This window comes from Rhagoletis pomonella, unplaced genomic scaffold (genome assembly GCF_013731165.1).
Source record: "Rhagoletis pomonella isolate Grant_MI unplaced genomic scaffold, Rhpom_1.0 Rhpom_scaffold_00013, whole genome shotgun sequence".
Classification (NCBI taxonomy): domain Eukaryota; kingdom Metazoa; phylum Arthropoda; class Insecta; order Diptera; family Tephritidae; genus Rhagoletis; species Rhagoletis pomonella.
In genome coordinates, this window is record NW_023458567.1 from 8,360,531 (window position 1) to 8,374,628 (window position 14,098).

Sequence of the window (14,098 nt, forward strand, 5' to 3'; positions counted from 1 at the left end):
TTCAAATGACCACGAACCTGACGTGATGGAGGCTAACGGACCTCGGACTCGCATTCAGCATGTCGAATAACATAGGGATATATAGGTTTGGTTTAATATGCATACACTTTTGTTTTTTTTTTAAACCTGTGTAATCGAAATAAAACCAAAGAAAATTAAAATATAACGAAATAAATAATATATAATATTCAAGCATACATATGTACATATTTTGATATTTTTATTAAAACGTTTCATATCATATGTATATTTTTGACACTTTCTTATTTTTTCATTTTTTTATAATTTATCTCATCTTATTTTTATAATAAAAATATATTTTTTTAATTGTGATTATTTTATTTGTTCTTTAATTTTTTTATTTTCTCGTATAAAAATAAAATAAAAGAAAATTGTATTAAAATCAAAAATAATGAAAATTTAACAAATATTTAAAATAAAATTAAATTTACTTTAAGGAAAAAAATAAATTAAAACGATTACAATTAAAAAAGAACAGTAGTGGAAATTAAAAATTTAAACAAAACAAAATTAATCGAAATAAAATAAACATGCATATCTGCTTAATTTCTCGCTCTCAATATAATTCGAGCAAACGTCGAATGCCACTCTGAACCACTTACAAAAGCATGTGTGTGGTGCTTAACGCTTGCATATATTTTCGCTCCACACTGCGTCAGCAAAATTAATAACAGTCGCTGCCAATTTATAGCATGAACAAAAATTCACGAAAGCTTTAAAATTTTTGATTTTTGCGGAATTCATTTTGCTTCAGCTAAATTTTCTTTTACATTTTGTACGTCATGTTTACGTAACAGAAGCTCTTCGCGTACTAAATTTGTATGTAGATATGTTTGTAAGAATGTATATATGTATTTATGACATTGTTGTTGTGGTTGCCTTTTTCTTGTTACGTTGTATTTTGTGCGAAAAATCAATAAATCACAGAAAAATTTTAAGCAGAGTAAAAAGAAAAGCGAATTAAATTAAAATACAGCGGCTCCGCTGGCTTGGTCATGTCGTTCGAATGGACACCGACGCTCCAGCTCTGAAAGTATTCAACTCGGAACCCGCTGGTGGTAGCAGAGGAAGAGGGAGGCCCCCACTGCGATGGAAAGATCAGGTGGAGAAGGACTTGGCTTCACTTGGCGTTTCCAATTGGCGTCAGTTGGCACAGAGGAGAAACGACTGGCGTGCTTTGCTGAACTCGGCCAAAATCGCTTAGGCGGTTACAGCGCCAAAAAAAGAAGAAGAAGAAAAAGAAAAGCAGTGCAGGGTTGATATTGAAGGTGATTGAGAGGGGATGAAAGAGCGCGTTAGAGTGCGGGATGCGAAAGGTGAAGGGGAAGAGAAAGAGCATGATGCCGTCCTTTGTTTTCCAAATGGATATTTGCAAATATTTTTGCCGGCTATTGCGATTTACATAAACATGCAAATGTTGGTAGGGATTTAAGATTAAGATAATTTTTTTAAATAATTTTGAATTCGATTAAGTAATCTCTTTTTAAGTTACTTTGAACTCTAACAGCATTAAATTCGAAAAGTTTTTTTTTAATTAGAATTTGCATTTAATTGTTGAAACTATCAGATTTTTCACTAAAAAGTCAAATTTCGATAATTGAACTAAACCTGTAAAAAATTGTTGGCAACGCTGCTGCATACTAAACCAGTTAAATGCTCACTAACAGCTCATTGCTCCCAAAAAACATACCGCGCACGACTGCTAATATTTTATAAGAAATGTCAATGTGCTAATTTTAATAAAAAAAAAAACGCACGAATATTGAATGAATATGCAAGTTCAAGTCATTGATTCCTAAATTATGCATAATGCACACGAACACGCTCCGCTGCACACATACATACTGGTTGCCCGCAGCGTGGGTTAGCAGAAACCTGATTTGTAAACGCAGTTTTTTTTAATTTTTCACAACAATAAATTATGAACTGTTGCAAAAAGTTACTTTCCGTCATCACACGCGCCAGTTCTATTTAATCTTATTTTTTTTTGCTGTCACTTTAATAGAATAATTGGCATTTGCCCGCCTTAAGTCGTAAATCATTTAATTTAAAATGAGTCAAGCGGATAAAATGCACTGTTAAAGCCGCCGTTAAATGTTGCATGTGTAAGAAAAGTCGACCATGTCGGAACAATAAAGTAAGTTAAGTAACATAATGTTGACATGTATCTGAGAGAATTGAGAAAAAATCGATGGTTAAAAAAATATTTTCAAATAAATACTTAAGTACATATGGTAATAAAAATGAAATAGATTTAATACACGAAAAATAAAATTAAATGATATATAAAATATATAAAAATATAATTAAAAATTAAATAAATTAAAATAAAACCAATCAAAAAAATAATCAATCACAAAACTGTATCACTTATACAACAAAAGAATCGACTATCTTTAAATTTCCTGGCTTCATTTGTATGTACGTACATACCTTTCGAACCAAAGCTTTATAAATGCAAAAAAATTCAATAAGTGTATGAAAAACAACACTTGAAAGCGCGCTCAATACTTTCATCATTTTAACATCGTTCGCAATCTACTGTCTGTGGGTAATAAATTTTTCGAAGGTTAATGAGTTGTTTTGTAAGCTCGAAACAGACTTGCAATTGGCATTTTTGGCCTTTACTTACTTATCTCCTCGAACTTTCGGTTTTGACAAGTGTTATGCTTGTAAGATATTTACACAAGGGCAATTGCAATTTTAATTTTTGCACTTTGCTTTTTCTTATTTATATTTATTTATTTTTTTTTTATCGTTTTTATGCATTTTTTTGCATTTCGCACTGTCGTTATTTACTTTTGCAATAATAAATATCAGCGCAAATTTGCGACTAATTATCAACTGCCAGCGAGGTAAAATGTGGGTTCAAGTGCGCATCAATCACCACGTATTCAATTTACATAAGACGGTAAAAAAATGTTATCGAAAATTGTTGACTGAAAATTTTAAATATCCACGAGTACACAGAAAAGGTAAATTAAATTTTTTAAATCAACTGTGCCAATAGAGATGGTTGCTATAACGAAGCACCAACAAATTTGTGCAATTTTTTTTTAAATTGTTTATTTGAAATGTTTTTCTCTTAATGAACTTTTTTTTAAATTTTTTATTTATTTTGTTCTGCTTTCCTTTTTTATTAAGTTATTACACGCGTATTATTGATTATATTATAATATTATGATTTTTTATTTATTTAAATTTTTTTATAATTGTTTATCTTATTTTATTTTGTTTTTTATTTTTTTTTTACTATTTTATTTTACGTTGCTTTGTTTTATTTTCCTTACTTTTTATTTTGAATTCCTTTTTTTGTTCGCTTTATGCGCTCTGCACTGGTCGGGGGCGCTAGTCTCTAAACTACCTTCCCCGAGTGTGGGACTTAACTTTTAATTCAGTTTTATTTTATTTTTATTTTTTCAATTTAATTTTATACTTCAATAAAAATTATATTTTTTATTAATTTTATTTTATTTCATTTTATTTTGTTCTATTTAATTTTTTTTGTATTCCATTTTACTTTATTGAATTGAATTGAATTTAATTTAATTTTATTCTATTTTATTTTATTTTATTCTATTTTATTTTATGTTGTTTTATTTTATTTTATTTCACTTCGTTTCATTTCATATTTCACATAAATCTTTATGGTTTAATAATGTTATTTCTATTCTATTCTATTTTATTTTATTTTATTCTTTTGTGTTTTATTTTATTTTATTTCATTTTATTCTAATCTATTTAATTTATTTTATTTTATATTTTTTTATTTTATTTCGCCTATTTTTATTTTAAATTACTTCTAAACTCTTTTTAAATTTGAATAAATTTTATCACAACGTCTAATTCACTTTTTAATTTAATTTAATTTTATATTTCACTAACATATTTAATGTTTTTGTTTTATTTTCCTTTCTTTTAATTTTTATTTACGCGACAAAGAGCGTGACATGCCGGCCATTGCGTGCTTGCTCTCATTTTCTGACGCATGGCAAGTGACCGCTTTGACAGGAGTAGCAGAGGTCATGCCTGCACTCATGCCTTTCATCAAAAAAAAGGGATGAAAGCGTAATAATGCCATAGAAATACGTAAAAGAAAAACGAATAGGAAGCCAAAAATAAGAAAAGTAGAAAGATAATAAAGAAATACATGCGTCATATTAATGAAGTATTGTCGTTATGGTGTGATCCTAAAGGACGAGCCCCCCAAAAAGCACCACGCCCAAGTACCGAACAGCCGCAGTGTGGGAGTAGAGCGCGTCAGTTGTTAAGCTGAACAGCACGTGTGCACTTTAGGTTTTCCTCAATTGACTCGGCAGAAGTTCATTAAATGATAGTGAACTTGCCTACATAAACAAACGTATAACAAATAAGGTTGTTCTATGGAAAGATGATAATAAGAGGCATGGAAAATATTCTTGACCGACAAGCGTAAGGCACGTGATTAAGGATTTTTAGTGGTCTGCCAATAGATGTAGCTCCATACTCAGAATTCCGATTCTCGTAGATCACCATTCTTCATTAAGAATGGCAATGCGAAATTCGGTTAATAATAATTCGTGATACCTTCAACTTTGATACATTTTTTTTTTTGCAATTTTGGATGCCACATACATAGATCACTGATCACTGGCGCTGAAAGAACCCAGCATCATGCAATCGAAGTAGTTCCTCGTGTGATGCCATAGACTTCTGCCGACTACAGAACGGATATGGAGTCGTACGTATACCCTCCGTTCAACTCGAAAGTGTCAGATTTATGGCCCAGCATGCGGACAAAATGTTCATGACCTCTGACATCACTTTTCATGCACTTCGACATTAATTAACCTTAACTACAGTTAATCGGATGCTCAAAACAAAGTTCCATAGCGATCTGATGTCCACTCCGGAGTGTTCTTCGGGAGTAATGACGAAACATGCTCCGAGGTATTTAAATCGCTGTCTAGCAAAAGCCGGCCAACTGAGAAGGAATTGTTAAGATTATTCCACCTCGTCCTTAAGTGGGTTCTCAAAGGACAGTGTCCGTTCGGCACACCTGTAAGAATCGAGAACTGACGCTTAGCCAGCTGCAGAAGCCCCCTTCACTATCTGCGGCCAACAACCGGCCAGAAAGAGCTTGCAACAATGTATATTGGGATTTTTGCCCAACTCTCGCTGAGTCGACTTTTCGCAAATCTGTCCAGGAGTAGGCCGCAAGTTTAATAGTCTAAATAAAATCCCAGCACCTTGATTGCAGCTTGGCTATCAGAGTAGATATTTACTCTTCTAATTGCCGAAACATCGGTGTGTAGCTAATCGGCTGCCTCTTTTATGGCGGCTAGATCTGCCTTCCTAGGGTCTAAGCAGAAGGAAAAGTCCTGCAGGCTGAACATGAGATTTACTGAGAGGTCCGGACAGAATACACCTCCTCCAACTCTGCCATCCAACTTCGATGCATCCGTGAAAATATTTATTATCTTCAAAGGTTGTCATTCTCCCACTTGCCCCTTGGAGGGATGAGTGTGTGGAGAATGATATGTTCGTGGCGGGCCTCAAAACGCTCCGACCAAATTGAACCGGTAAGAACTCGAAGTCTTTGAGAATTACCGAGTGCTCGTTCTCTGGGTTGAAGAAGAAACCATAGCGTTTTTGCCTAATGGCAATGGAAAGAGCTGCGACATTGAGCCTAGCTTTAAACGCTAAAGTACGAATGATCCGTAGCGCTCCGCTGATTTCAACGAGGGCCGCACGTTGCACGCGCCTAGCTGCCTAACAAGTGTAGACTAGTTTCTAGTGAACTCCCCCGGATAATGGCCCCATATTACATGATGGGCTCAATTATGGTTTCTTATAGCCAATAAATTACATTTTAAGAGATGCCCACATCTTCCCCTCAATACTTGGCTTGCGCGAAAACTTCTTATGCAGAATCACGCGCAAGAACTTGACTTCTCAGAGAGCACAAATGAAAGGCATCTATCGGAGGATGCTGGGTACAAGGCACTTTATATCTACTAGTAAATTATAAGAGCTCAACCTTTTATCAGGACAACGGAAACTCGATGTTGCTTATTATCGGCGATTTCTCTTTTGGTCGCTCTCTCCATACAAGCTTCTAGTTGCCGCAACAAAAGTTTCCGTGTCTGAACATCGACCAAGTAAACACCATCAATCAGCGCAAAGGCTTAAGTATCAAGCGTTGAGATAAAAATACGCAGTCACTTGGTGTACAATTTTTTTTTTCACTTCAATTGCTTTTAACATATTGCTGTTTACTTTATATTCTTTTTTCAAATTAGCACAAGCATTAGTATTGCGCACGAGCCAAAAGGCCAACGATATACAAAGTGCTCTACATATGTACGTATGTACGTATGTACATAGAAAAAATAGTGGACGTAGTACGGCGATCAGTGTTGCCACACATAAGCATTTCCTAACAAAACTGGTAAGTTATTTTCCATTTGGTAGGTTGGTAGGCTAGGTTGGATGTTGGTAGGTTTCGTGACAATGAGTAAGAGTTATGTACTCGCGAAAAATAGAAAATATATATGTATCTCCTAACATTTTAGCAACCTTATTTACACGAATATTTCACCGGTGCGTTCGTATAATAGCGTTCGCAAACATGTAAAAATACCTGATTCGTAAGTGCAAACGAATACACTTATTATTGCCAATATGAATGAACATGAATATCCATATATACTTTATGACGTACTTAGGCCCAGATTCCAGAAAAGTATGCCAATGGGCTCGTACCCAGCCATATTCCAGAGGAAGGTATTTGCAATAGAAGTCTGTGTTCGCAAAACGTCTTCGGTTAAGGACAAATGTTAAAGGCCTTATACGCTTTTAGAACGGCATCAAGGCTTGTGGACTCTTGAACCACCTGAGAGCCCACAACAGTGTAGCGCTGTGCTGGTTTCCGGGACATGAAGGATTTAAAGGCAACGAAAAGGCTGACTGTCTCGCAATGCATGGAGCCGAAATGCCCTTGCATGGTTCCGAGCCATTCTGCGGCACATCTAATGGATACACTGCACAACTACTTAGAAGCTGGGAAGAATCTCAGATTGCTGCCCACAGGCGGAAGGCAAAGATACTAAGGCAAGCCACACTGCAAGTTAAGGTACCATTTTAATCAAATGGCGCTTTCTGTAGAGACGGACCGTAGGTTCTGTGGGCTGGTTGAGGAAACTCCAGAATATATTCTATGAGGTACCGATGAAACATCAATCGTCGGCTGATACACCTTGGAGAACGATTGTCTTCTCCATCTAAAATTTGGAATATGGCACTGTCCAAAGTGCTTAGATTTGCGAATAGCCTAAGGTTGCAGTGATTACAATTTAGGTCGCGTACGTCTATACAGTAAAATGAATTGTTATACGTAGTTAATTTTGTTCTTATTTAACCAGCTTTTAGTTTTACTAAAAGTTAAGTTATCTATATTTTTAATAAATTTGACATTGAAAAAAATATTCAAGACTCAACAAAATTTTTTGTAGGTTTTGGTTGATTTTGATAGGAAGTTTTGCTAGGAAAAAAATGTGTCTGTGGCAACACTGACGGCGATGGTTACGCAACGGCACAGCGCACAGCGATAAAAAGAGACAAAAAATTAAAAAAGAGAAAAAAATAAAAATATGAAAATAGCAAAACAAAAACAATTTTACACCTTTGCGCTACCTAATCTTATCAGGCGGGAAGCACAGGCTAGCTGTGATAAGGGTGTTAGATATGTAGTGTAGGCCCGGCCATAAAAATAGTTGGTCAAGTGTTTATAAGATATAAAAACAAAAGCAACAAAATAAAACGCAATTTAAAAGTGGGCGGCGTGGCAGCATTTGCATACCAATATCTACTGTATGGCCAATACTACATACATATGTATGTATGTATTTAAAACGAAAATGCGAAGGGCATATTTTTGCGATAATCACATATTGTATTTTATTAAGAATTATGGAACTTTTTTTCCAACTCGAATGGCGACTATAAACACTTAAAACTGAATGTTGTTTGATTAAAAAAGTTATTAAAATTTTATTTCCCTAATCGCATGCAAACTTACATACCACATACATATGTACATACGTAGGTGCGGTGAGTGCAAAAATTTCAATTGAGTTTTGTGTCATAAAAAAAAAAACAAGTAATTTTTAGCAAAAAAAAAACGACTTCAATTCTCATTAGCATGGGACCACCTCTGACACACTACCTTTCCGATGCAAAAGGAATTACTGAAATTGGGTGACGTGGTCCAAAGTTATGCGGTAACATACATAAAAAAAAAAAAAATATTCCGACGAACTGATAACCTCCTCCTTTTTTGGAAGTCGGTTAAAAAATACCTCAGGCGATTCGATGATTTTTATCAATCACACGTACAATAAAAATAATAGCGAGGGCATAAAATTTAGTTATGAATTAAAATTTTTCCACTGCCACTCGTTATTTTTTTTTGCATAATCTCTAATTCTTCTTTTGCACAGCGGGTTGCTTATGTAATGTTAAGAAAATTTCTCGCTTGCTTGCCTGCTTTGCGCGTACAAATTGCGTCGCCGTCGACCGCCTCACACACAAAATGACAAACGAAAGCGCCAACGCTACCGATAACGAGTGCGCGCGCTCTACTAAACGTTCGTACGGTTCTTCGCTTTTGTTTGTTTTGTTGGCTTCTTAATCACGAGTTTGCAAACAACAACTAAAAAAGCAGAAAAATTATTGGTTTTTCACCAATGCCAACAAAGCACAGATGTTTGCTATGGCAGAATGGCTGGATTTCCAGTAATAAATATATTTTCCCACGCTATTTATGCACATACATATGTACATCGTTGACATTTGTAAAAACGAGTAAGGCTGCATAAATGAAGTACGTATGTAAAGACGGAAGCTCCACTAGCATGCAGCCGGCTATAACATTAAATGGACGAGTGAGTAGATAGCAGCGCTGCTAGCGGGTATGCAGAAGAGTGTGAGAGCGGCGTACGTGTAGAGCAGAGCTGCGAATAGTGGCAAAGTATAAATTAAACTAAAATAATCTTAATTTGCACAGCTGTAGAAATTTCAATGCAAATAAAAGGATTAAGAAGGTGTCAATAAATTATAATTTCTAACATAATTAAGTTAGCCTTCAATGTTCAATCAACAGAGCGTATAAATGATTCGATTAGAGAGCTCTGTCGCCGATTACAGTGGCAGTGGCTGTGACAGCGACTGCAGCAGAGATGTGTACGCCTCCGACGTGTGAAAATGGCGCTTAATGCAGAGGAAAAGGAAGCAATAAATGGCGGTAAGGCAAGGCGGAAGATGTAAATGGAGAAATGAAAGTGCAATGTTATACAGCAACAACAGCGTATTAGCAGGGCATTCGTTGAATTGAATGTTGGAACTGCAAAAAATTGTCCTACTGTGTACGTGCAGGCGCTGACGGTGACGCTGACGTCGTTGCCTAACAAAAATGCAGAGATGTAAAACGAGAAATGAAATAGGATTAAATAAAAAATAAAAAATAAAAAAATTAAAACAAAATTCAAATTAATTTAGAAACAAAAAAAAAATTAACGAATTAAAATTAAATATGTATGTACATAATATGTATTTATACCTATAACTTGAAAAAAAAAATGTTATCTAACAAGGTTAAATCAAATAAAACTTAAAATATAAGATAAAAAATTAAAAAATATAATATAAAAAATGGAAAAAATAAAATATAAATAACAAAATGAAAAGAAATATATACCATACCCCTGAGAAAAATAACACCAACACATTAGATAAAAAACTAATTACTAAAAATTAATATAAATTTAATTAAAATTCTTTGGTGGGTGCATATATGTATGTATCGCTAATTTTTAACGCTTTTTTTGTGTTGCCTTTTGTTTAATTTTGCAATTTTTCTCTTTTTTCCGTCTTCAAAAGCAAATCCGGGGAGAAAAGTTCGAGAACGCTGCGAGTTAAAAAAAATCTACATAACCAACATAATGCTTTGACGCCGCGCCGTGGCTGCAGCACCCCGCATTGCTGCCGTTCATCACCCCTATGTCATGTGGTCGTGCGCGCGCTCTTTTTCGTCGCCACCAACCACTAACTCGCAGTACTACACTCATCATTCAAGATTTTCATTTAAAACGAAAAGAAAAAAGACCTTTTATGTAAAGTAGATTTGCTGGCTGTCTCGCGCTAAATGCTGACTCTTCTTCTTCTTAAGCCTTTACAATTCTGCTGCGTGTTATGCAAACTTTGCTGCGAACCGCGTGCACTCATTTTATTTGCATTTACTACTTTTACAAAATGCTGGCTTAACTATACATTTTGCAGGCGCTGGTGAAGCGCAAATTACAAAAACAATTAAATACATACATACATACATACGTATGTACAAATGTAGTTTGCCCTCATCAACCGTCGTCGCCCATGTGCTAAGTCCACTGCCACTACACCAGCGTACTTTTGCTGCCGCTGCGACGGCAGTGTTACTTTTATTTCGACTTCCCCTCACTTTACTCTAACTGCCTTTCTTAAAAACGTTTATGTTTTCTTCTTAAAACTTTTACATGATTTCCCATTCACCGCCCCCTTCCCCCATTCACTTTCATCCGCTTAACAACTACAGAAGTACTTATATTAATTTATTACTCACCTGCGCTTCAGGCAGCTTACGCGTTGAAATACGATAGATCGACATTTTCCACGTTCAATTGAAATGTGTCAGCAGCGGCGTGTAAATCTTAACTCTTTCGTTGAGTAGAAAAAAAGAACAAAAAAATCAGTTAAAAGTCCAGTGCAAGGAAATGAACAAAATGTAAGAAAATGCTAGCATTAAACTCTCGTTAAGCGTCCAAAATTAACCAAATACTAATTTTTCTTTGACCAAAACTGTTACGTAGCATACGCGCTTATATTCACAAAATTTTCCAATTTCTTTGCCTCTTTTTTTGTTTTACTTTTATTTAACACAATTATTACAAAACTGTGTTGTGTGCTCTCCGAACTGCAGAATTTTTTCTTTTGTTTGTGTATGCATGTACGAAAGCGGATTTTACACTGCCCTTCAACTGCACGCACACACACACACACACACACATAACAGTTCAAGCCCAGAAGGAATCACACTTGATTTTACCCAAAAAAAAAAAAAAATACTGCATGTGATTTATTGAGCCGAGTGACTGCCTAAACTTACTGCCTAGTGTTGGAACTGTTGGACCGGAGCGACCACACGGTTCGACCAAACGACAACTGACTAGGTGAAAGAACAAACTGTGGGCAATGGATTCGGCTTTTTCCACTGATACCGCTCACTACGCTGGCTGCTAATGTCGCACTAATGTGTAGTGTGTATGTGGGTGTTCGACATTGCCAGACCACATTTTGTTTTCGATCTTAAAATGCAACAGTGTGTCTTAAATTTGACAGTTCTCTCCCTTTCTCATGACAAATCAGCTGTTTTCATCAAAGATAACTCTGGATGCGAAATTCTTGTTCTCATGAGAGCGAACGTTTAAATGTGTGCATTTCTTATAAGGCAAATTAAAATACATACATAGTATGTACACACATATGTATGTATGATTTTTTTTCATTTTCCATTGGGGTCCATTTACTTGCCATGACTAGCCACTAGTCGCATGCCGGACGCATGTGGTGGTGTTGCCAATTAAATGGTGGCATAATTTGTAAGTATATAGTCTGGTAGCAATTCTACGTTTTGAGGAATTTCTGATAAAATATTATGATCGATAAAGCAGTATGCTGATAAGGTAGTCGTTTTGGGCGGAAACGCATTGAATTAGGAAAAATAACTGGCTTGACTGTACTAAGAAACTAAATTTATATAAAATAAATTTAAATAAAATGAATATGAAATAAATATACCCAAAGAACGTAAATCTATAAGAAGCGACCAAACGCTGAATGCATCTGCTTGCATGTTTGCAGCCCCTGCATTGAGATAACTGCTTGTGCATTTAAAGTATAAGTAAAGTATTGATGCATATACTAATAGCCCAGTTATGCATACTTTGCATTTGTGTAGCAGCCATTTTTACGTAAAAATCAAAATCCAACAGAATACTACATGTAAAGTGCTATGCGTTGGGTAACCGCTTACACGCAAAGCCCATTTAACAGATTCCTCTCTCTCACGCAACGCTAAGTATGCATAACTGAGCTCTAAGCTTGTAGTTATGCATTGGGTAAAAGCATAGACAGACGGCAACGTTGATCCGGATTAACGGCGCAGTTGATCTGATCAAAATTGTACCTTGACAGACGGCAGTAATGCAGAGTTACGAGCCGCGAGGTCGCAGGTTCGAGTCCCACGGATAGTAGAATATTCATTTAATTTTTGTTATTCATTCAATTATAAGTTAACATTGACAAATGACATATACATAAGTTCTATATTTTTTAATGTTGTTTTTATGTAGTTAGCTAAAAATTTTAATTAACTAATAATAAAATAAAAAATGTGAATTAAAATAAAAAAAGAAAAATAAAAAATAAAATAAAATAGGTATATAAATCAAATAAAATTAAAAAATAAAAGAAATAATAAAAAACTAAATTTTTTTGGCAACCGCTCCAACCGATGATCAAATTTATTATAATTTTGGCGATTCCTTTCAACACAAATAAAATTAACGAAATTTCGTAAAAAATTGTGTAAAAATACAGCGACTGTTACAAGTTTCTTATGGTTAAATATTTTATAACATTAGTGTATCATTTTCATTGAACAATAATTTTCTAATAATTTACAATGGTGTAGGTATACAAATTTCTGAGTAAAATTATTGTTACTGGGTTAATTTTTCCACCAGAAGCTTTATTAAATATTTTAGCATTGCATATTTTTAGGATAAAAGCCGTTTGTGGATTGCCGCTCATCGTAGGGGTACACGGAAACCGGAAACGGCTACAGGATGACGCAGAAACATCATTCGTATGCGGACGAGGTGCAGGGTGCATATAATGATTAAAATATCTTTTCTTTTAAATTTTTTCGTTCGCATGACGCATTTTCAAGCGTTTTTTTTATGACAAAATTAAAAATTTCATTTTTTTATTTATTTATTCAAAATTTAGAAATCAATCCGAATATTTCCTTTTCCAAATAAAAACAAGTTAACAATTTTATAAAAAAAAATTTAAGTGAAAACTATTTGCATGTACATATGTATTTGCATAAATTTCTTTATTTTATTGAGGTTATGTATATATGCAATTGCAAACATATTTGATGGTTGAAGCTTTAAATTTTTTCCCAGAATAAAAAAAAATTAATTGTAAGGTAAGGTGAAAAAAATCGAATTCCTTTTTAAACTAGTAAGTATGTGGTAGCTTTTTGACATAATTTTCAATAGAATATCTGCCAAAAAAGCTGCAGGTAACTAGGCGGCTAATTTGTTATTTAACAAAAAATATACCAGAAAATTATTTCAATAGTATTTTTGTGATTTATTATAATTTTGGGGATTCCTTTAAACACAAACAATATTAAAAATATTTCATAAAAGTTTTGATATTTCAGTAAAAGCCTAGCGACTGTTGAAGTTATTTTTGAAGTTTTTATGGTTAACTATTTTATAACATTATAGCCGTCATCGATTCGCCACTTCTCGCTCGCTATGTTTGAGTTCCGGTCGCTTAAAGAAGAATTTTGCATGTGCAAGCATCTACAAAGTTAGCTAGCACTAATAGACGATAGCGAGTTTGGTTATACCTCATTGAGTTCGTTCGTTTCGCCACTCGCTAACTGTTGGCGAATCGATGACGGCTTATATTACACAATTTTCTTTAAGCGAAAATGTACCATAAACCCAAGTGTTTTTCGATGCAAGTAGATATACAAAATTCCAGATTAGAAATTATGGATGCTGGGTTAATTTTGGTTATCAGAACTTTTCTTATTTAGTTTTACATTGCATACTTTCAGGATAAAGGCCGTTGGAGGATTGTCGTAAATAGCGAGTGTACACGGAAACCGGAAACGGCTACAGCGTGCACCTGAAACGCAAATGTCGTAAAATTTATTCGTTTGTGAACAGGGTGCACGCGATGATTATAATTATTAGAT

At 34.5% G+C, this 14,098-nt stretch overlaps 1 protein-coding gene across 1 annotated transcript in view; it reads right to left on the reverse strand.

Moving 5' to 3' along the window:
- LOC118748718 (probable citrate synthase, mitochondrial) overlaps positions 1 to 11,339 on the reverse strand; it is a 32,787-nt gene extending 21,448 nt beyond the window's left edge. Inside the window, exons 1-2 of the mRNA XM_036483365.1 lie at positions 11,204 to 11,339; positions 10,661 to 10,754 (exon numbers count right to left, since the gene is read on the reverse strand). Of these exons, the coding sequence (XP_036339258.1) occupies positions 10,661 to 10,705 (45 nt within the window). The 5' untranslated portion in view covers positions 10,706 to 10,754; positions 11,204 to 11,339. The remainder of the gene's footprint in view (positions 1 to 10,660; positions 10,755 to 11,203) is intronic.
- Positions 11,340 to 14,098: the final 2,759 nt, after the last annotated feature.